This window comes from Nannobrachium achirus, assembly GCF_963921795.1.
Source record: "Nannobrachium achirus genome assembly, chromosome: 7".
Classification (NCBI taxonomy): domain Eukaryota; kingdom Metazoa; phylum Chordata; class Actinopteri; order Myctophiformes; family Myctophidae; genus Nannobrachium; species Nannobrachium achirus.
The window spans coordinates 12,718,156-12,741,991 of NC_137816.1; the positions used below are offsets into that span (position 1 = coordinate 12,718,156).

At 41.9% G+C, this 23,836-nt stretch overlaps 1 protein-coding gene across 1 annotated transcript; it reads right to left on the reverse strand.

Annotated features, from left to right (window-relative positions):
* Positions 1-21,786: 21,786 nt before the first annotated feature.
* LOC308288004 (G2/mitotic-specific cyclin-B2-like) lies at positions 21,787-23,067 on the reverse strand (the record flags this gene model as incomplete). The annotated part of the gene is made up of 1 exon (XM_080729350.1): positions 21,787-23,067. One exon carries the CDS (start codon positions 23,065-23,067, stop codon positions 21,787-21,789), a length of 1,281 nt encoding a protein of 426 aa, XP_080585476.1.
* Between the last annotated feature and the right edge of the window lie 769 nt (positions 23,068-23,836).

Sequence of the window (23,836 nt, forward strand, 5' to 3'; positions counted from 1 at the left end):
CGAGTGCAGACTGCTGGGCGAGCGGCGCGCTTGGGCTTTGGCATGGCATCAACTTTGACCAAAAAAACAGACCTGGTTGGCGTCTGTCAATCTGCTATCTGCTGCTATAGGAACAACCAATAGAGAACAGCTAAAACGGATGCTTTCTGCTCTTGCTTCTGTTTTGGCCGAGGTGCAGAGTTTTGTATGAAAGGTTGAATATATCATCTATTCTATGTTAAGTATTAACTGTTAACTGTTTCTCAGGGTCTTGTGTTGGGTGTGTATATGAGAAGGAGGGAGAAGATTCCAGTCCTCATCTGACAAAGACTGCAGCAGGTTTTGACAACACTGTGTCCGGAAAACTGTCAGAGGTGTTAAAAATGTGAGTCTACTGCACTCAACCTGCAGAACCAAACAAAAAACAATACAATAATTATCAAAAATTGAAAATTCTAAAATAGCTGCTCTATAATATCACAAGTAGCAATTTTGAATGACATGCCCAAAATAGGGACACCAGATTGAAAGTGGTAAAAGATCGGGACACGTCGGCTGCATAATTGCAGACTGGATTTACCACAGTGCATTCGAACCCTAGACTGGAATCAGAGTCCTGGGACACCTGCAATGAAAATATCAGAGCTGCAGTGTCAAGCAAGACAAGAGTCAGAATGTAGAAGAAGCAGCTGTGTCATTTTTAGTACATTGGTTTATGACATTATAGTTTATTTGTCATTTTACTTGTGGCTCTGAATAAGAGAACATCTTCTCTTAATAACAGTAGGTTGTAATTTATTATCTAAAAGGTTATTCATGTGGTCTAATTATTCAACAAACTAATGTTTACTGTTATCCTTCAATCAAGTTGAGGATAAGCCATGAGTGAATGCAATAATAATGACTGTGTAAACTATGTAAACTCACTTGGTAGTTCAGAGCTGATGGCTCTTCTTAATTTCTGCTCCTCAGTAGAATGTTCTTGTCAGTGACTCTGTGTGTGTGTGTATGTGCATGTGTTTGTCAGTGACTCTGTGTGTGTGTGTGTGTGTGTGTGTGTGTGTGTGTGTGTGTGTGTGTGTGTGTGTGTGTGTGTGTGTGTGTGTGTGTGTGTGTGTGTGTGTGTGTGTGTGTGTGTGTGTGTGTGTGTGTGTGTGTGTGTGTGTGTGTGTGTGTGTGTGTGTGCGCGTGCGTGCGTGCGTGCATGCATGCATGTGTTTGTGTCTACAGCGGGCTGCAGGCTGCTTCAGGACCTGGACTTGAGTCATGTTGAGGTGGACACAGCTGCGGTGATGCCCAGTCATCAGCAGAGGGTGCCGTACTGGGCTTGTTTCTATTCGACCAAATGAAATATAAGAAGACGGCCAAAGTGACCATGCAGCTACATGGAAGGTATAGTATAAGTCCAAGCTCAAGAGGGTAAGGCCTCAAAATGTAATAAATATGAGGGATGGGATAGCACTTTGGGATATGACATCACGGTTACCATACAGCAGGGGTGGGCAACCTTGTTGGCACAGGGGAGGTTGATCACTGGCACACTGGCAGAAGTGTGAGAGAAAGGATTTTTATTTTAAAATCAAATAGTGTTTTAAACGTGGTCAATCAAATTAAGTCACCTAATTCGCACAAATGTCATCCTGCACATATTTCTACATTCATTAAAACACTGAACTTTGACTGGGGAGGGAGTCAGGGAGATAGGTAGGTTATTGCTTGAATCTAATGATCATTATAACAATGTCCTGACAATCAAAATATCTTAGAATGTTTGATGGGGGATGTCATTAAAATTCATGTTGACATGGCACACTGACTAACTAGAAAATAAAAATCACACTCGTGTGAACTGAGCGGTGGAGGCTGTGTGTGTGTGTGTGTGTGTGTGTGTGCGCGTGCGTGCGTGCGTGCGTGCGTGCGTGTGTGTGTGTGTGTGAATGTGAGTCTGAACAACAGCGCCCCTCCCTTAACATGTGTGGTCAGAAAAGGTTACTGCAGGCTACAGACACGGACGCAGACAGACATACATACCCACACACACCGCCACGTATAGGAGCGTTGTGACCACCGCTCAAAAACATGGCTCTTCATTTCAAAAAGGTTGCTGACCCCTGCCATACAGGCTCATTACCCTGAATGATTGAGTGATTATTATTATTATTATTATTTTCATTCTAGATGTTTCAAATAACTGTGCTTTAAAATGTATTAAAACAACAACCATAACATAGTTTTGACAAAAAATAATCAATGAAATTTAGTGTGTAATCGACAGGCTTCCTTGACACGTGGTGCATTTTGCTAAGAGCCCCATATCTTGAAGATGTGGGCTTAAAATTGCAATCTCCATATATGAGCTTAAAAGGTACAAGGACTGACACAGCGATCTCCATATATGGCCATTAATGTATTAGTTCATTAATTTCCCCCATTGACTTGAATGGGGAAAGTGACTCGCTTCACCGCAACTGCATCTTTCTAGTTCTACCTATGCGGGTGGATTCTGCCAATGCTTTTTAATGGGGATGGAGCATTTTGTCCACCAATGGCAACAATGTGCTCCGTTCCCTTTGAAAAGCAATGGCAGAATCCGCCCGCATAGGTAGAACTTCAGTGTGACCGTGTCCTTACTGAGTCACTGTCCACAAGAGGTGAATGTTACCATACACTAATTGAGTTTCAGTCCACAAGAGGTGAATAATACCATACACTTACAAGAAGTACAGGGGTTAAAGTTCTCAGTCCTGGGGACTGATTTCAGTCTTGAGGATTCCATAGGGGCTATTATTGAGATCAGTGCAGATCTGCCAAAAAAAGAATAACATAATATTATGGGCTTCCCTTTGTTTCCTCACTTGCAACCTTTCCTCTTCCCTGCATTCAAGGTGCATAATGGTTCTAATGACTACTGACGGCTACATGTGTACAAGTGTCTTCCTCTGTGTTAACACACTGCTGCTATGCACCTCATGGTCAATATACCTACAGTTACTGTAGGTACAGTAATAATGTCAAGATATGAGTATTTTAATTGGCTAGACTAGCAATAGAATACAATAGCAACTTCAGAAGATACTTCTACAAAATGAAGCATGGATTGGTACACACATTCAGTGAAGGCAGTTCAGAACTGTTTCGTGTGCGCCACGTTTCAAGAATCACATATTGGGGCATGGTTTAGGGTTGGTGTGAGCTTGTAGAGCTGCTATTTTTCAATAGCTAAAGCATAAAACAATGGTTGAAGCGGTTAAAATCTGAAGTTGTCCGATTTGTCCCTTAGGTGAGAAGCCACACAAATGCACCTGGGACAGCTGCACGTGGAAGCTTGCCCTCTGCGACGAGCTGACACAACACTACAGGAAACCCTTCAAGTGTGCGGACTGCGTCTGCAGCTTCTCCAGGTCTGACCACTTGGCCCTGCAACGGTGGGGAGATGGAGAGACAGACAGACAGAGAGATGTCCAACAAGGAAGTGGACACGTCTTCACACATGGAAGTACATAGGAAGGGGGAGGGGGTCTGGTTCCCTCTCTCTCTCTCTCTAAATGTAGTTCAGCTGGTCTGGATGCACAGTCGCAGCATACACATATTCATGTGAACACACACGCGTGCACGCACACACACACACACGCACACACGCACACACACTCTCTATCTCTCTTACCTGTCCCCGTCGTAGTGAGAGAGCAGGGAGAGATGAATGGAGTGTGTCCAGCACAAAACTGGGGTCACTTCTGGATCACTGGGATGGAAGTAATGAACCGTAGGATGTTTTATTGTTGTTGTTGTTTGGAGTTTAAATTGAAAATCTGTCTTTTACAGCAGTGGTTCTCAACCTTTTCAGGCCGCGACCCCCAAAATAATCATATTTCAACAGGGGACCCCCCACTCTGACAAGCACTTGGAATTGTAGGAGTTGGCATTACTGTACGCTATGTCCAAAAAACAGCTCCCGTAGGATTTTTGTGCTAAAATAGATTTTTTTGCAGATCTTGGTTCTATAGGGTCCAAACTATCATACAATGACGGGGTTCAAATTTTCAGACCCCTCCCTCCTTTCCTGGGGGCGGGTCACTTCAGTTTTGGCCCTATTCGACTATGTATCCCCAATTTTCCATAGGTTTTTTGGCTAATATTGATTCGTTTGCTGTTTTGGCTTCTATAGGAGCCAAACTATCAGAAAATAACAGGGTTCAAATATTCAGACCCCTCCCTCATTTCCTGGGGGCGGTCACTTCAGTTTTGGCCCTATTTGGCTATGTATTCCCAATTTCCCCATAGGATCTTTTTGCTAAAATTGATTTGTTGGCGGTTTTGGCTTCTATAGGGACCAAACTATCAGAAAATAATGGGGTTCAAATTTTCAGACCCCTCCCTTATTTCCTGGGGGCGGGTCACTTCAGTTATGTCCCTATTCGGCTATGTATTCCTATAGGTTCTTTTTGCTAAAATATATATTTTTTGCCTGTTTTGGCTTCTATGGGGACCAAACTATCAGAAAATGACAGGGTTCACATTTTCAGACCCCTCCCCCATTTCCTGAGAGGGGGGGGGGGTCACTTCAGTTTTGTCCCTCTTCGGCTCTGTATTTCCATATACTTTTTTCTTTCTTTCTGTTTTGGCTTCCATAGGGGCCAAACTGTCAGAATATTCCATGCAATTGAAGATGCCAGGGCAGAGGTGTCCCATAGCATGATCTGATGGAGGAATTCAGAAACGTAAGGGGCTACGACATTACCAGTCCAATGCTAGCCAGACAAGCCCATAAAGTCCTGTCAGAGCTGATTATGTTCCTTGCACAGGTGTGTGGTTCCCTTTGTTTACTCTTATGTTAAATAAACATTGTATATTAGGGTACAAGAGAGAACGTGAATCAAAGTGGTATCAGTGGTATAGTGTTGCATGTCAAACTTTGGGCTCTATTCCAAGGTTCTTCAACAGGGGGTCCTGGACCCCTAGGGGTTCCTCGGAGTTACTTCAGGGGGTCATCCAATCTGTGTGTGATAGAAACCTTTTTTCTCCTTTTTTATATTAACCACTTGAACCCTATTCTGAGAACATTAGCCAAAAATAGCAGATCTACAAGCTGTTATAGATTGGCTATTTTCAGCAAGAGGTTTGGTAGAGGGGGAAAAGAAGCAGACTAAGTACAGAGTGAAAGGTCAAGTTTATTAAGTATTGACGGTTCAAGTGGTTAAATATCTGAAAACACAAATTGACATGAATCCAAAATACACCAATGATTGTGCTGTCAAACAATGAAACTATCTATGAATCTATGATAAGGTTGTAGGGGTCCCTGCTTCATCTCTCAACAAAGGGGTCCTTGGCCTGAAAACGTTGAAGACCCCTGCTCTATTCAATTACAAACTGTTGTGAATCAGTGTGGTGGACTTTCTATCTGTCCCGTTATGTGTAACACCAACCATTACAGTGGTTTTAGAAATTGTAATGCACCTTTATTTCCCAGGTTGCACACTGCTATCAGCAGCAGCTGTCCACCTTCCCTCAGGATCTGACTGGACTGCTGTTGAATCATCACACAGTCTTGGAGCATGACTTCTGGATGGTGAGACAACATAGGACCCCCTACAAATTAGATCCTCTGTATTTAGTAAGACAGACCTAATTTGGCACTGTACTTGTTGCTCTGTTTCCCCCCCCCCCTCTACACCAAATCAATTAGCAGAAAATGCCGATATACAACTCACGTGTTGCAATGCTTGTGGATCGACTATTTTCTGCAAATGTTCACCCTAATCAGGGCCATGTTGTATTACTGCACGAGTCTACCAGGCCTTGGGGCCCATGAGCCTATAGGGCCCCTAGCTAGAGCCTTTACAATGTTTGCATCAGAATTGTCACTGTTATTAACTTTGAATTTCTTGTCAAAGGGCTTAGTCATGTAAGTAACAGAGCCCTGCAATTACTACTGAAATGTGAAGGAGTAGCCTAAATATTTACTTTGTAGATGAACACAAAATAAACCATCATTCATGAATCATGATACTTTAAGTTCATGTTTAACCCACAATTTTATGTACAGTATATTGCAGGTGTAAAACAGCATTGGAACCTCTAAAGTCCTGTTGAGAATGATGGAGGTTATACTTATTATTGCGGCAGTACAAAGGCAGTTCTACACAGCCGCGAGGAGCTAAACATGGAATTTAAAAGACACTGTATGACACGCACGCACAAAGAATTCAGGTCCACTCCAATCCATGCATTTGACCATTTATTCTTGCAGACGTTAATTACAACAGTTCTCAGCATAACGGTAACTAAATATGGATGTTAAAGACGCGTTTCTATCAGTGAACAGAAATTGTCCTCTCCCATGCTCACCCCCTCTTCGTCCAATTCCCAACTACTATTGTGCCCAGGTGAACGCCATTAAGTAACATGGCGTTGGCATTCGGTCTAGCCTGTATGTATGTAAGTGCACAACTATTTATTGTGATGACTGCAGGTCAGTGCGGGTGGGGGGAGATTTTACAAGGCTGTGCCCAGACCCCATTTCTAATGTTTCTGTATCCCGCTTTCTCTGTCAGACCCTCTGCAAAGCGCTGATTCTCCTTCGGAACAAGGACCTGATGAACCCCACTGCCCTGCTGGAGCTCTTCTTTGAGCTGCTGCGCTGTCACAACAAACTTCTCAGACAGGTGAGAGAACCCCCTGAACCCTGGATATAAAAGTAGTATTTTTATTAACCCTTCTGCCAAGAATATTACATTCTGTAGATCTGCTATTTTTGAAAGATTGTGAAAATTTGTGCAAGTCTTTGAATATTTTTGTCTATGTCTTCTAAATCCTTCTAAGGTTTTTGAACAAGCATGTTTCTTTGTTAGTGGTTCTCAAACTTTTTCATGTCAAGGACCCCTAGAATTATATGTTATTGGCTGCCGACCCGCATCTCGTATATATGTGCTAAAACATAGCTATTTCCAATGGTAAAATGACCACTGTATTGTGCGGTTTCCCATGTTCTTTTTTGTCCATTAATGATTTATTTTCTTTGCCTCCACAGACATTATACACACACATTGTATCAGACATCAAAAACATTAATGCGAAAAAAACAACAACAACAAAGTAAAATGGTAAGTAAACACACACACACACACACACACACACACACACACACACACACACACACACACACACACACACACACACACACACACTCAACATTGCAGCAGAAATAACAACAATAAGAAAGCTGACAATTAAAACTAACAACAGTAGTTATACATTTATCATACTGGCTGGCTTGAAGATCTTGTGTGCATGGTCCCTGGTTCTAAATATTACATTTACATGTACTTTGAGTGTGCATTCATTTATAACTGATATATATTTATACGTATGTTCCAGACTTTGCAGAATTTCATGTACACCATGCTGAGAGACAGTAACCCTATAGCAGATGTGATGGTGATCTGTATGTCTTGTATTGTGAGTCAAGATTTAGCCCTCTATTAAGACCTGAGGCAAATTCAACAAATGCCTTCTAAATCAGTAGTTCTTAAAAAATGATACATGTACAGGCTCGTATATCACTATATATGCTATTTGTTTCAATCAGAGGTGTGTCCAAGAGGTGTCCAAATGTTCAGAAAGCACAGAGACATGACTCACATCTTAGGCTTTGTTCAGACTGTCTTTATGCCTGACTGTCCTCCCTGTTATTTGCTAGTGAACAGATCAGATTTGTGTATTTAGATATCGTTTCCCTAGCTGCATTGGTTGCTGTGGTAACAATGTAACAATTAAGGCATATTATGTAATGCAAGATTTATACTCTGTTTTACAACAAAGTATACAATGCAGGCCTTGACACTAAGGCTTGCCCACCTGCCCCCGGCAGGTAAATAAAACTTTCGGGCAGGTGAAGTGTGCTTTCAGGTTGCCCGACCGGGCAAGTGCTCATTTGAGAGGGGATGCAACGGTCTATAAACACAACACGAGATATCTGTCTAAAGACCTGAACGTGGCCAGAGGGCTGTCTTCTGGTCTGTGGAATGTAAAATAAGAGCACTGTTTACCTATAATGCTGTTTTTAATGTTGCTACACTTAAAACATATAAAATAACGTTTGAAACCACAGACATATTCAATCGTAGCTATGTAGATATTTGGTATTTAGATTTGGAGAGATGATTTTTTTTTATTGCACAGCCCCAGAAAGTAAATAAATAAGTGTTTAATTGAGCAGTCATTACAATCTTGCCCATCATTTTATAATGGTCGATTTACTTTTCGGGTAAGTGGGCCTTTGGGCAAGTAGAACATGAACTTGCCTGACGGGCAAGTGCCTCTGAGACCTTAGTGTCAACCCCTGCAATGTTTTGTATGTAGGCTTCAGCCTACATACAAAACCTTTCAGACAACCGATGGAGATGATCTGTCATCCTGCCCGTCGTGCTGATTAGCAGAATTCAGTTTCCATGTGTTATTTAGCTGATGTAGGCTGCCAGTCTGAACATAGCTTTGGCAGTTTCTGTTTTCAGTGTTTGCCTATACAACATACTTGTATTTTACCATATGATTATGTATTCCTTTTAAAGAAACACAAGAAGAAGAAGAAAGTAGAAGTGTTCAATTTCAGTGCAATTCACCTGATTCATGATCCTCAAGGTACTGTATATACTGCATGTTCACTTATCGGTCATTGTTAGCAAAACACTGACATGTAGCTTACCTCAGAATAATGATTTTGTGTTTAGATTTCTCAGAGAAACTCCTAAAGCAGTTGGAAGACTCCTAAAGGAATTCATGAGGTAAGTTATGCAACTATCGACCAGTTACGCTACCTATAACAATGATATAATGAATGTGTAAGTGATCAGTTTCTGTTTTGTCTGGTGTGAAAAGGACAGGTGATAAATTAGTTGTTTATGCCTATTACTGATAATTATGTTGCCTTAAAATAATTACAGTTAAATCATCTAAAGCTCTTTTTAACTGATGACCAATGGCTAGTTTTAAAGGAATTCATTAAATGGCAAAAGGGATCTAATCTTGTGTTAACAGTTGAACATCAATATTATGTTTCGAAATGCAAATTAAAAATGTTGAAGAAAATATAGCATTAATCAACATGAAACATTGGATAATTGGTTTGGGTTATGGATATTGTTAATTATTTCCTTGAGTGTTACAGTATATTGATAAGGTTGAGAAAACCAGCAAAGTAATGGAACGTTATTTTCCAGGCCAAAATGTGTCTCACTTTTTTTTTGTGCTTCAACGATGCAGTGAAGTATCAAACAAACATTATTTTGTTTCAGCATTTCCACTCCCTGCTCTCAAGACTATTCCTGCTCCATTCCGTTAATGGAATGAAAACTCATTCTCGCTGTTAACAACTTTCAACCTGGCCGTTCCTATTTTGGTTGTCATTATAGGCAAACATTTTCCCAAAATAACAAAAATACTGTAGTATAGCTAAATCTTTCTCGCCCCCCCCCCCTTTTTTTTATAGGGCATAAGCAGTCAGTGCTGTGGTCTACCTGTAACGCACATATACGGCATCTGGCATAAAAATATGAATAGCGTCTGCCCTCGTGAACCTTTCAAAGTAGCGTATTTGATAGGCATTATGTACTGGCGTCTGCCCTGGCCACACGAATAGCCGCGGATCATAGATTATAGTATGCCCCCATTAAAAAAGCAGCGTTTATCGGGGGTTGCCTGCCACGATTTCCTTACTTTCTGCGAGTATGCTGTGGTCAGCTCTCGAAAACATCACACCTCATGATAATCCATGCAAGCATTTCTGCACTCGCCAGCTAGCAGCGTAAACAAGGAAGCTGTGCATTGGAGTGACCTCTCCTTTGCATTGTTGTCCCGCTCCCCCAAAAAGCATATCCGTCTCCGGTTTCCGGTCCCAACCAGAAGCACTGTCTCTGGAGTACTTAGAAACAGCCGATCTGCGATCTGACTTTTGATTGTAGTATATTGATCAAAGCATAATAAATTCTAGGGTTTCTCGGGCCTGGCTGCCTGAAACAATGGCTTCTTCTCTGGATTCTCGGGTTGGGTCAGTAAATAAGAAACAATTAACACAGGCCTACAGATAAGCACATGGACATACAGGACTGACATACTGTATGTGGCTTTGGATATGGGTGTAAAATATAGATTCTTCCAGATGTAGACACTATTCTATTATTGACAGTCAGTCATTTTTCACATTGATTTCTTCTTCCTTTCAGTGGTGGAATCTCCCTGAAGCCATCCTCTGTGTGGGCCTCCATCGTCACGGCAGCAGCCCTCAAGCTGCCAGTCAACATTATCGGTGAGACTGATGGCACAAACCCGCTGCTGTTTGCTTTTTTTGTTGTGCCTCATCAACGACAAACAGACAGTGAATATTTGGATAACCATATGGACATTTTACATACTACTAAAACTACTACATAATAAGGCAAGGACTGAAGCTGCGCTCTTCTTAAATAATAAGCATTATTGCTATGTGATCTTCAACTTCATTGAAGTTATCAAGTTATTTAGATGGCTGATGCTCTGTGTTATGCTCACACCTTCAACCCCAGTGCCATCGTCAACGCCTCTACGCTAACAGGTGAGACACATGGAAATATTAGCCTCTGTGCATAACTGTATTTCCTGGGTTTCCAGAATGTGGCATACAGCACCTGTTTCCTGTTACGGTTCATTTCCCAATAGCTGATGAACCACAACAGGAAACCATCTTCTAGAAACCCATGACTACATTAATGCACAGAGCCTGTTAGGGCTCTATAGATTCAAAACAAGGTGGGACAGCTTTCTGGGACAGCTACTAAGCTTTGTTGTTGATATCAAATTTAAAAAAATATTTGAAAGATTTTATCCAAAAATCACACAAATCAATACACAGTGTCTCTAGTATAGTCAGATAGATCTGTCATATATTTCATATTCCATCCTGATGAAACTTTGCACGCACATTCCCACTAGGTCATGGAACAATGCCACCTTTTTCATATTGGTCTGTTAAGAGCGCCACCAGCAGGTCGACTTTTGCACACCACATTTTTGGAATAAAATCATGCATGCAGTCTAATTGCCGTTAAAGGCTGAAGAAAACATGGCACCCTTTTAACATTGGCCTATTATAGCGCCACCAGGAGGCCACAACAACCTTCCTGACCTGGCATAGACCTGTGCTCGGAAGATCACTGCTTCTAGTTTGTCATGTGTGTGTATGAGTTTGTGATTGTCTTTTTCATTGTGTGTGTGTAGGCCAATGTGGTGACAGGCGGATGCCTTTGTTCCAACACTACACCAAGCAGGTGACTCGCAGCCAACTGGCCGACCTCAATAACATCGGCAGCTACAGCCGGTACGTACTGTAGCTCAACACACACTGACCCTGAGCACTGTCAGATAGTAGCAGAGGCCCTCAAGTGTTTGAGTAAAATAAGGAAGTACAAATCACTAACCCATATCACGCTGATAAGCAGTTGTGATGGCAGGGGGGAAATATACATAAAAACAATATATTGTGTTAAGTATATGAATCTGTATCTCATCAGGTCTGGTGGTGCGTGGACAGCAGCTGCCTTCCTGAGAGAGTTTGTCACAGCGCTGGGGGTCATGTCCAACAAAGATGAGATCCCCTACCTGAGGAAAGGCAGGTCAGGCAGGCCAACTCGTACACTGGTGGTGTTTGCTGCTGGACTGAGTAGCCAGGCCTGAGAGACTGGATGTCACACACAGCCAGCACAACATGAGCTGAAGAGCATGTTACCTCTGATGTGTTATGAGGAGAGTAAATACTACGGCAATTATTCTCAAAGTGGGGTAGAGGGACCCCTCTGGATTTGATATCAGTTCATAGCCAGACATGTGCTGATTGAACTGGGCAAACTATCATTATCTGTAACATGATATCAAGAAATATCTACCTCGTGTATGTTTCACCTTTCAAGTTTCTTTGCAGGTTCCTTTGTTAAAAGCAAGTGTGGTTTGTCATCCCTACCTGAATGTGTCATTTTGTAAGCTAAGTTCATATTCACTGTTGATGACATATCCTTCATTACAATGTTTCTGCTTAAACCTGGTGGAAATGTGGGCTGGTTCACTAGAACAGTGGCTCTCAACCTTTTCAGGCCACGACCCCCAAAATTATCATATTTGAAATTGGATTTGTAAGAGTTGGGGCATTACATTTTGTATAACACGGTTCTATTGCTAAAATATTTTCAAACTGTCTGCCTTTAATATTTGACAATGTTTAATTTTTCATTTAGAGGTATTAAAAAGTCCTTAAATTGACTCTTTAGAAATGTGAAGATAGCCTCTATATACACTTATACTTTATGTTGGTTTGTTTACTGTTGAGTGAGAAAACAATGTTGCACATTAAGTTATTCATCTGGGGACCCCCCAAAATAATGTGGCCCACAGGTTGAGAACCACTGTCTTAAGAGTAATTTGGGAGTTTCACTGCGTGTGTGATGTCACCGGCAGGGCTCAGCAGAGGACACAGACTATGATGGCTGTGTCAGGTGAAGTGGACCCTCATTTTCTCTTCAATGCGTGAAGGTTGACTGCCTCCACTTTAATCTGTAGCATTTGGTCAGACTGATCCAGCCTACTAACTGTCTGCAGTACTGCAACAGGACTGGGAAGTGAGCAGAAAGGAGAAGAAAGGACGATGCTGCCATCTGGAGGCCAGGGGAAAATATCATCTTTTGACAGACCTAACATGTTTTAACAGCATCATTCCTCATTCATAGAGGCCCTAAGAGTTTGCAGTGGAGCTTTTGGAACAACTCTATTCCAGCATTGCTTGTTGAATTGGGTGCATGTGGAACTCCTCTATAGCAGAGTGGTTCTCAACCTGTGGGTTGGGACCCCCAGGGGTAGTCCCCAAATTATTAATGTGAAACATTGTTTTCTCACTCAAGGGTAAACAAACCAACATAACGTTTTTATAGGTTGTATATGCACATTTCTAAAGTGACAATTTAATGACATTTTAATATCTCTAAAATGATAAATTAAACATTGGCCAAATTGTCAAATATTATAGAGGCAGAAATTGTGAAAATAGATTGTACAGTCTCGCAACATGCATTGTGAGCATGTAGATAAGCTATTTTCACAATAGAACCGTGTTATACAAATTGTAATTCCTCAACTCGGAATGCTCATCAGGGTGGGGTCCCCAGTTAAAATAATGTACTTTGGGGGTTGCGGCCTGAAAAGGTTGAGAACCACTGCATTTGCTACATTTAACTGCATTTCTTTTTCCTTAACCCATGTACATATTATGTCATGACATTACTGCTGCTGTTTTACTGCCTCTTCCCACTGTTCTTAACTACTTACCTTATACCATGCATCATGTATATATGTCATAGTATATTAGAGAAACAGCACATTCGAGACGCGGAGCACTCGTGGTGCGGCACGGGGCGGAGCAAGCGGTCGCCACACCAACGTACTCCAGGCGGTGCGCCGCTCTATTGTCCACGACACTGCGAGCGGCTACCGAAGCCCCCCTGTATCCACGAAGCCCAAACGAGTTACGAGGCCCCCCTGGGTCCACGAAGCCCCAAGCGGCGCGAAGGCCAGCGGACCTTGGTCCTGCTCTTCGCCCCCGAGCGCCGCAGGCGCGAGTGGCCGCGAAGAGCGGGCCAGGGCCGCGCGGCCGGCGGAGCGCCGCGCGAGTTACGAAGCCGTGGTGAATGCAATCGTTATATTTATGGCCTGGGCAAGCGCACGTTAAACGCCCTGTCCAAGTGACTACAATGGAGCTAATGGCTAGGCTAGGCTAGGCTAGTAAATAAAGAGTAAACACTTCCGGTCTGCGGCGAGTTCAAAGCGTGACGTAACTCTCTTATCCAGTGGCTGACGTCGCCATCTGGTGGTGATTAGTGTGTGGTGAACGTCAAAACGAGTGCTCCTTGACAACTTTTACTGGTTTCTTGAACATACTGTAACATATATATTTCTATTTTACTCATTTCTCCATGTTTTGATATCTGGTCTGTTTTTATTTATGCTATGAGAATGACACGTATTCCACAGTGATTTCCATGTTTCATTGTGGGTTTTATGTTATTAATATGGACCACAACACAGTGTAATTCAGAAGGAGAATTCTTCCTGAACTCCATGACGTGTGTGTTTGTGTACCTTGCCTTATTTAACACTGTTTATAACAATAGTTTGACATATAGGGTAGAGTGGGGGAAAAGGCCCCCCTGGGGTAATAAGCCCCCCAGCTGTATTTGACTACAGAACTACAAGGTGGCAAAAATTTTGATTTCAGCACATTCCTGGCATCCTTAGCTCTTCATGGATACCAAATTTCATTGTCTCACCTTAATCCAGGTCATAACTTTCTCATTCAAACACATTTAAGATAAACTGATCTAATTCTTTGTCACTGTGAAAATGTTCCAAACTCGGTGTAAATAAGTTGAACCTCTTCACTTATTTTTTGTATATCATTAGGAAGGCCTTATGATAAATTATCAACTTAAAAAAATAAAAAAGGTTTAAGATTTAAGATGACACTCTTTGCAATGACAGCGTTGGGGTAATAGGCCCCCCCCTCGTGTGGGGTAAGAAGCCCCCGGAGGCTTTTTGCCCCATGGAGAGAATAACTGCTTATTTTTGGCAGAATCGTTCAGTTAATGATACAAACGTGAAAATTGGCATTAGCAGTTTCCATGGGTCACTTTGAAATGGACACTTTCAAGATGACAGACATTTTTCAAGATGGCTGACACCTAATTGGAGCAGTTATGTGATATAAAGGGTTATTTTACCCAGGGGGCAAACCAGCCTTTTTTTGGGAAACCTGCATTTGCCCCGACATAAAAAGTTGTCCACCAGAAATATTATCTATGACCCAGTAGGATCACAACCTATATGGACAACCCGGTCAATTTGTACAACAAAGTCCAATATGGCCGCCTCAATATTAGCCCCTATTAGTTTTAATGGGGGGTGAATAGGGCAAAATTTTAAACTGAGGGATATTTCCACGAAACTTCACAGGTTGATCAATGGTATACATATGAACATTTTTTGTATTGCAAGTTTCCATGAAATCCAATATGGCCGCCACAATATGGCCGCCATAATGTAAGGACCCAGAAAATAGGTTTTGCCTCTAACTTCTGAACCAGATGAGCTAGAAACGCAAACTTGGTGTCTATTTCATGGTGTCTGACCATGGGAGACTCAATGGAATAGCTAATTTTATTATTGGGTGTGTCTGGACCTTTATTGTGCATATTTGCAAGATGGTGGATTCCCAAAATAGAGCTTTAACATAATTTCTACCATGATTGTTGACTGCTTTTGCAAATACAAGCAATATGAATCCATTTGCTAAGATTTATGGCACAGAAGGGACTTATACCTGTATTATTCTTGAGTTTGCATGTTGTCAAAATGGCTGTAAACAAGATATTATATTTCCTGTCCGATTCTACTGTATGTAGTTGTAGCAATGACTTCAGATAAAATCAGAGACCAAAACAATGTATCTTAGAAAAAACAATTTTATTAAAAAAAATATAAAAAAAGAGAGATTATCTCAATGAAATGAATGCAACTGCCTTTTTGGGTCTTTCACACATAGACATGCACATGCTTTCCAACAACTTCAGCTTCAGGGAAATTATAATGAACACATGATTAAAACAGGCTGCATTATAATGCAAATAATTGCTAGTCACTACTCACTATCATGTGTACCTATCCTGCTGCATCTTGTCTCCAGTCCTTGGCAACGACACCCCAAGTAGCATGCAATTCCCTTCTTCGCACATGAACAGTTTTTCTGGCAGCCTTTGATACAGCTACATGATATTGCCTTGTCCATTGATATAGGCCAGGCTGGCTCTGTAGATGGACAGGGGACTGCCTTCCCATGGCGGCAGCATGATATAGGCATCTATATCATGCTGCCACCCACCTCCTAGACCTTCCAGAGCTGTGGGTGAGAACAGAGCAGGATGCATATCTTCCTATCCATCACATGGTCTCAGCCCTTGGACTCGCACAGTGTCGTGCCCTGCCCTTTATTCACAGCCTGAGTGGCAGAGATACCACCAGCTATCCCTTTTTCACTGGAAAGAAGGCATGGTTCAAGACCAGCATGGGTCTAGATCTCCCTGCACTTCAGGAGTTTGGTGAAAATTCCGCTTATTCCCTCTCAGAGGATGTCAAGAATCAGGCTAGAGACCTCACAATAGCTGTATATGGGTCAGTGACGTGACGCCCCAAAAAATGTGTTTTTAAAAAAACTTTAAATTGCAGGCATAAAAGTTATTTACTTTTGTTCTACTCACTCTCAACCTTATGGAAATACATTTTGTTTTTAGATATTTTATTGGAATCAGACTTTATTCAGCAGTTTGTTGTACTTGTGCCTAAAATCGTCATATGGTGTAACATGAAAATAATTGTTCATAAAATGAAAATGGAGTACATCTTTCTTAAGTTACTCACTTTATCAAAGTCCTTTATCATAACTAACCAGTGATCCACTATAGTTTTTTGAAAATTAATTATATCTGTATATTTTTTTTATAATCGACACTCTGTGTGAGGCCCATGTTCATGATCTTACAACATATTTTAAATGTATTCTGTCAAAACTTTCTCTAAAATTACACAAATATTTGTGACTCTTCCTGATAATATTCTCTATGTAATCCATAAACATTTTTTTGGTTTAATCATTAATAAAGGTATGATTTTTCACTATTTGGAATGTCACACCAAATGATTTAGTGTCACACCGTATGATCATATCTTCATTTGTCAAAGCAAACTGTGTTTTAACCTACCTATTAGTGAGTACTGAACTTTACTGATTGATTAAACAATTACCCAGGATAACATGGCCTTAATATTTCTGAACAGGATATTATTGTAGGGCTTTAACATGGGATAAGAAAGAATTGTAGTAGTAGATGGATGATGAGGATGTGCACAGGAATGCTACGCACACCTAAGTCTTCTGCCGGCCCACGGCAGAAGGATCCTAAAGAGACAATAAGGCGCATAGCCACACTTGGAGCCAAGGCAACATTTTATTAACACCAATTAGTGGAAACAGAACTCAGCATTCAGGTAAATTGCTTTTTTCCGAAGTCTCCTGAACTTGAACACAGCATTTTATGTTGAACAAATGTAATTAGGAATCATGACATTACACCACATCTCCACTAGCTAAAGAGTGCTGGGTTGCGCAACTCCGAAAATAGCTGATCTACAAGCTCTCGCAGCACAACGTGTTGAGAGCTTTGTAGATCAGCTATTTTCGCTAGTTTTGTCTCGGGTCCTACCTTAACACTGTCCACTGTCCAGTCCAGTGAGTGAAAGTACAAAAGTATTAGATCAGATTAGATTATACATTTAGACTGTATTGTACATCAGCCAGTCGTATTTGGTGAGGGTAGCAAACCGGCTGCCTTGTTGCGGTTCTGCTATGCCACAGACAACCTCCTGCTCTTCGTAGAAAATGCAGTCTCGCCCCTTTGGCTCCTCTCTCTCTCTGGGTCATTGTTTAGTTTCTCCCTGTACTTTCTCGTTCTCTCAGCACTTGTCATTTTCCAGCTGACAAAAGAAAATGGAATGTATAGTTTAAGACAAAGAGAAAATATTGTTTAGATTGAAACAATATGTTAAGGTTTCTGTGAAGGGGTTTCTGCTCTGTCTGATGAATTTGAAGTATCACTGAATGAAGCTAAATTACATTTTATGTAAAAATGTTTAAAACAAATGTTTAAATGTACAAAAGAAACATGGAACTTTGTTATTTATTGTTATATCTGTAGTTAAATACAGTATAAATCATATGGTGTGACAATCAAGTCATATGGCGTGACAAGCAGACATGTCACACCATTATGATTAAGTGTCACACCATATTACGTTTTCTGCATTTAGGTTTACCTTGAGGCTACTATGTACACATTAGCATGCTAACAGCATGCTAGCTATAACAAAGCAACCTAGATCTACATGGAAATATGACCAAAACTTCAAATAACTTAAGCTTTTTTTAATGAAAAGGTGTCACACCAACAGACATCCAAAGTGGTGAGTTTGTCAAAGTTTCAACAAGATGGCATTTCATGAAAATGTTAAAATCATAACTCACCTCAGACACCTGTCTTGCAGTTGTGCTGGGAGTGCTGAACAGCCTTACAGAAGAAGGACCTCTCTAGCCAATAGGTGTCCAAATAATTGCCTGTTTAATTTGTCCAAACTAGTGTCACACCAAATGATTTTGGTTTGGGGGACAAAATGTTTTTGATCAGAAATGACTGAAAACATTATGCTAAGATATAGGCTCACAAATAGACATTTTTTAGCCTAAATTCATTTTCAAATGATTTTTAGCAATTCTTTTTCTTAGTTTTATTCAAGTTCCCACTTTGAGAAACAAGGTCAGGACAGTCACACCATATGAGTTTTGCCATGTTTGGTTGAAAATTCTGAAGAAATGAGGAATGAAATGTTTTAATCTTGAGTAAGTTCACATAAAGCTTAATGTCCTGCACAATATTCAGAAGGTTTTTGACAAATATATTTTTTATTTATACATGTTTGACACCGAGGACAGCGAAAACGTTACGTCACGTCACCCACCCATATGCATCAAAAGCTGACCATTCGGAGGACTTTGACCTGGCAAAGCTGAGAGTGTACAAGTTCCTAAATAACCGATCAACCCTGTTGAAGCTGCTGCCACCTACAGAAAATGCCCTGCACCTGAAAAGAGCTGCTCTTGCAGCCATAATAGATAAAACTGCACACATCGCGAAGCCAGACATCCCTTGCTTCACTGAATATGGATGGTCTCTCAGTGATGGGAAGGCAGTCCCCTGTACATCTACAGAGCCAGCCTGGCCTATATCAATGGACAAGGCAATATCATGCAGCTGTATCAAAGGCTGCCAGAAAAACTGTTCATGTGCCATCCATCCATCCATCAATCTTCAACCGCTTATCCGGAATCGGGTCGCGGGGGTAACAGTTCCAACTGAGACTTCCAGATTTCCTTATCCTGCGCAACTTCCTCCACTCCCTCTGGGAGTATACCGAGGCGTTCCCAGGCCAGTCTGGATATATAATCCTTCCATCTGGTCTTAGGTCTGCCACGGGGTCTCCTGCCAGTGGGACGTGCATCGAGGACCTTCCTAGGAAGGCGCTCGGGGGGCATCCGTACTAGATGCCCGAACCACCTAAGCCGACTCCTTTCCAAGTGAAGGAGCAGCGGTTCTACTCCAAGTCTCTCTCGGGTGATTGAACTTCATGTGCGAAGAAGGGAATTGCATGCTACTTGGGGTGTCGTTGCCAAGGACTGGAGACAAGATGCAGCAGGATAGGTACACATGACAGTGATAGTGACTAGCAATTGTTTGCATTATAATGCAGCCTGTTTTAATCATGTGTTCATTATAATTTCCCTGAAGCTGAAGTTGTTGGAAAGCATGTGCATGTCTATGTGTGAAAGACCCAAAAAGGCAGTTGCATTCATTTCATTGAGATAATCTCTCTCTTTTTTTCTTTTTTTTTTAAATAAAAAAATAATTTCTAAGATACATTGTTTTGGTCTCTGATTTTATCTGAAGTCATTGCTACAACTACATACAGTAGAATCGGACAGGAAATATAATATCTCGTTTACAGCCATTTTGACAACATGCAAACTCAAGAATAATACAGGTATAAGTCCCTTCTGTGCCATAAATCTTAGCAAATGGATTCATATTGCTTGTATTTGCAAAAGCAGTCAACAATCATGGTAGAAATTATGTTAAAGCTCTATTTTGGGAGTCCACCATCTTGCAAATATGCACAATAAAGGTCCAGACACACCCAATAATAAAATTAGCTATTCCATTGAGTCTCCCATGGTCAGACACCATGAAATAGACACCAAGTTTGCGTTTCTAGCTCATTTGGTTCAGAAGTTAGAGGCAAAACCTATTTTCTGGGTCCTTACATTATGGCGGCCATATTGTGGCGGCCATATTGGATTTCATGGAAACTTGCAATACAAAAAAATGTTCATTTGTATACCATTGATCAACCTGTGAAGTTTCGTGGCAATATCCCTCAGTTTAAAATTTTGCCCTATTCACCCCCCATTAAAACTAATAGGGGCTAATATTGAGGCGGCCATATTGGACTTTGTTGTACAAATTGACCGGGTTGTCCATATAGGTTGTGATCCTACTGGGTCATAGATAATATTTCTGGTGGACAACTTTTTATGTCGGGGCAAATGCAGCACACCTTCCTTTGCCCCCTGGGTATTTTGGTGATACAAGCCTGAAAATTGGCATGAGTAGTCTCTGTGGGTCACTTGGCAATTAGCCTCGGAAACCCAGACTTACTTGGCAATTAGCCACCCACAGTTACTTGAAATTTCAATATGGCAGCCATTTTTCAAGATGGCCACCACCTTAGTGGAGCACCAAATAAACCATTATATCACTTAACTGCTCCACAAGGTGTCGGCCATCTTGAAAAATGTCCGCCATCTTGAAATTTCAAGTAGCTGTGGGTGGCTAATTGTCAAGTGACCCACAGAGACTGCTCATGCCAATTTTCATACTTATATCACCAAATAAACTATTATATCACATAGCTGCTCCACTAAGGTGTCAGCCATCTTGAAAAATGGCCACCATCTTGAAAATTCAAATTCCTCTGTCAATTATCTTGTCAAGTGACCCATGGAAAATGCTCATGGCAATTTTCATGATTGTAGCACTTATTCTGCTCCAGGACATAGAAGGGGGCCTATTACCCCATAGAGGGGGGCCTATTACCCCAGTAGTGGGGCAATAGGCCCTTTTTACATGTTTTTCTTTTTGTACTATAAAATCAAATGTATCTAATTTTTCAACATGGTGCCCATATAGGTGTATTGGGTAAAGCATTGTTAACATGTACATACTGAATTAATATCAAAATGTATTTTAATTGGTCATAAAATAGACATTTTCCTTAGGGGGGGCCTTTTACCCCACCTTACTCTACTAAGAGATAAGATTTCTCTTAATCACCTGAAGCACTAGTGCAATGGTCAAACGAACTGTTCTATTTACTGAATACATTGTTGAACTGTTAACTATTAATGCTGCTACAATGTCTAACAAAATAAGTTCACTCCGCAAACTGCACACAATACTTCACAATAAAGAAACCTTAAACCTTGAGGATACAAATTACAGACACATTTTACGTTTAGATAATGTGTGTATTTAATAAAGGATATTTAAAATTAAGTTATATTGGGTGACACTTGGTCTGAAGAAGACTTGGCCAAGTTATCAAAGCACTTAGCACACCATTTCAAGGTTAAAAATTATCAAATAGCCTAAAGCATGTCAAAAATTATTCAGTCATGTCGATTGTAAAACGTTATTAAAAACGTTAATGATATAAAACGTTTGTGAACCACAGCTATCAGAGAAGGGACAACCAAAGAGCATAGCCTGCAGGTGGCACTGTGACTGGGAGGAAACCTTTGGTCAAACTAAAAGCCTGAATATACAATAACAAACGCTGTTAATCACACAAAAAAATGTTTTATTAAATGAATATAATTTAATTAAGATATTTACATAATTAGAGCATGCACAGGGAAAACAATACAACAGTATACAGTGAAACAGTGAAAATGAAAATGGTTTATTTGGGAATCCTTTCAACCAAGTAGATTTCTTGGATCCAGACCATAAACTCTGCCCACGTTTAGGTGGGTTTAAAAATAAACGTCTCTTATAAAAAGGCGTTTTAAATGCCTTACAACCAGTGGTGTACTCTAGCCTTTCTTGGAGGGCAGATTTGTAGGTCCCCCAGCAGAGGAAGAGCCAGGTTGAACACAACAGGAGATTGCAGCTCAGGAAGGAGTGAGACCCCGCGTGATCCCAGTCTGGGATTCCGAGAGTACTTTTTCTTCACCACCTGCAGCTCTGCTTTCCCCTGGTCGACGGCCACTACATTCTTGGCGAGGTGTTGCACGATCGGCTTTAGGTGATCCTCGTCATAGGTGGTGTCGTGCAGCTGTGCAAGCGTCCATGACTGGCCATCCAGCAGCAGCTGGGAGAGGAACAGGGAAGCGGCGGCGATCTCAGACGGCCGGTAGTGAACCAGGTCGTAGTCGAAGAGAGTCAGCTCCATCAGGTAGTTGGCCAGCATGTACGTCTCCGCGGTAGAGCCTGCAGCCTTGGACGCTCTCCGGAGAAAGTGCACGGGCAGCGGGCGTCCCAGGTCAAAGTTGAGGGATCTCAGCATGATCCGCTCCATCTGTTTAATGTGAGCGGCTGTGTAGGTGTCGTCTGTGAAGTCAGCAAAGTCCCGGACCTGTGGTGGGTCCATCTCCTCGTGCTTCAAGGCCAGCAGCATGGCAGTGGCACCAACAAGCTGGAGCATCTCTCGTGGAACCGGCGTAACTTGCAGGAAACGGTCGAAGATGGCAACCGCCAGATACAGCGTCTCCTGGAGCAGCTGGTATTTGGAACTAACCGTGATCATCCAGCCGATTAGGAGAGCTCGCATGTGGGGCTTGATGTCGCTGCCCTTCAAATACCCGCGTCGCACAGCCTGCTGTACCTCGAGGTCCATTAGATGTGCATAAATGTCTTTCACATACTCAGAACATTGCTCCCCTGCATCAATGTCTGGAACAGTGAAGGGAGCGACTCGAGGAGGGGCCTCCACTCTGTCCGGCTGTGACTGGGCAACAACGGTCACTTTCAGGAGCTTTGCGGTGTTGTCATCGCCGGTCTCGCACCGTAGTGCGTCAACGTCGCAGGTGGCAAACCTCTTTCTTCTCCCAGGTGTGTCTGCTGGCTCCCGCTCCCACTGTGGCCGTTTGCTCCTCGCCAGTTCTGCCGGGGTCCTGATGCAATGTGCAGCCAGCCTCATCCTCAGTCTGTCTCTGACCCCCGGGAGGATTCTGGTGTGGACAACGGTCAGTTGTTGTGGTGGTCTGTTTCCCTTGTTAGCCGCCTTGTTGTTGTTGGCCATGTAGGAACACTTTGCAAGTGCAGCCATGTAGGAACGCTTTGCAAGTGGAGCCATGTTGTCCATAACGATCAACTCCACCGAAGTGATGATGAATCGTTGAAATCAATTAAAGTTGTTGTGAGTTAGTGATGATTCAGTGAAGTAGTCCGACTTGTCTCCTCAACGCTCCAACACTGAATGACGCCCTGTTGCAAATGCCGTTTATTTATACCCGACGCCATCGTCGCACATTGGCTGCTTCAAACGACGCGCGTCCGCGTCCAATGAGCGGGCGCGCGTGCAGCCGTGCACAGAGTCGCGTGCGCGTCGTCCGTTTTGTTACATCAGCAACGCGAATATGTGACACGCCCACCACCGAGCTGAAGAAGGGCGAACATGCTAACAGATGCTAATGCTAACCTAACGTCAACCGCTACTTTTGCTAATGCTTGCTAATGTTATGTTGTTACTTTCGTTAAATGCTAACAGATGCTAATGCTAAACGTGCTATGCTAATGATATAACTGCTACTTCTGCTACACAATTGCTGGCAGATATGGTGTTGTTCTTTGCACAGGTGTGGTTCTCAACCTGTGTGTATTCTGGACCTCCAGGGGGATCCCCAAATTATTTTTGGATGATTAACTCAATTTGCAACATTGTTTTCTCTCTCAACAGTAAACAAACCAACCTAAAGTTTAAGTGTTTAGATAGAGGGTATATGCACATTTCTAAAATGACAATAAAGTTAAAATATGATTATTTGGGGGGTCGTGGCCTTAAAAGGTTGAGAACCACTGGTCTAGTGTTGTCAAAGGGTTAGAATCAGTGGTGGACTTTCTAT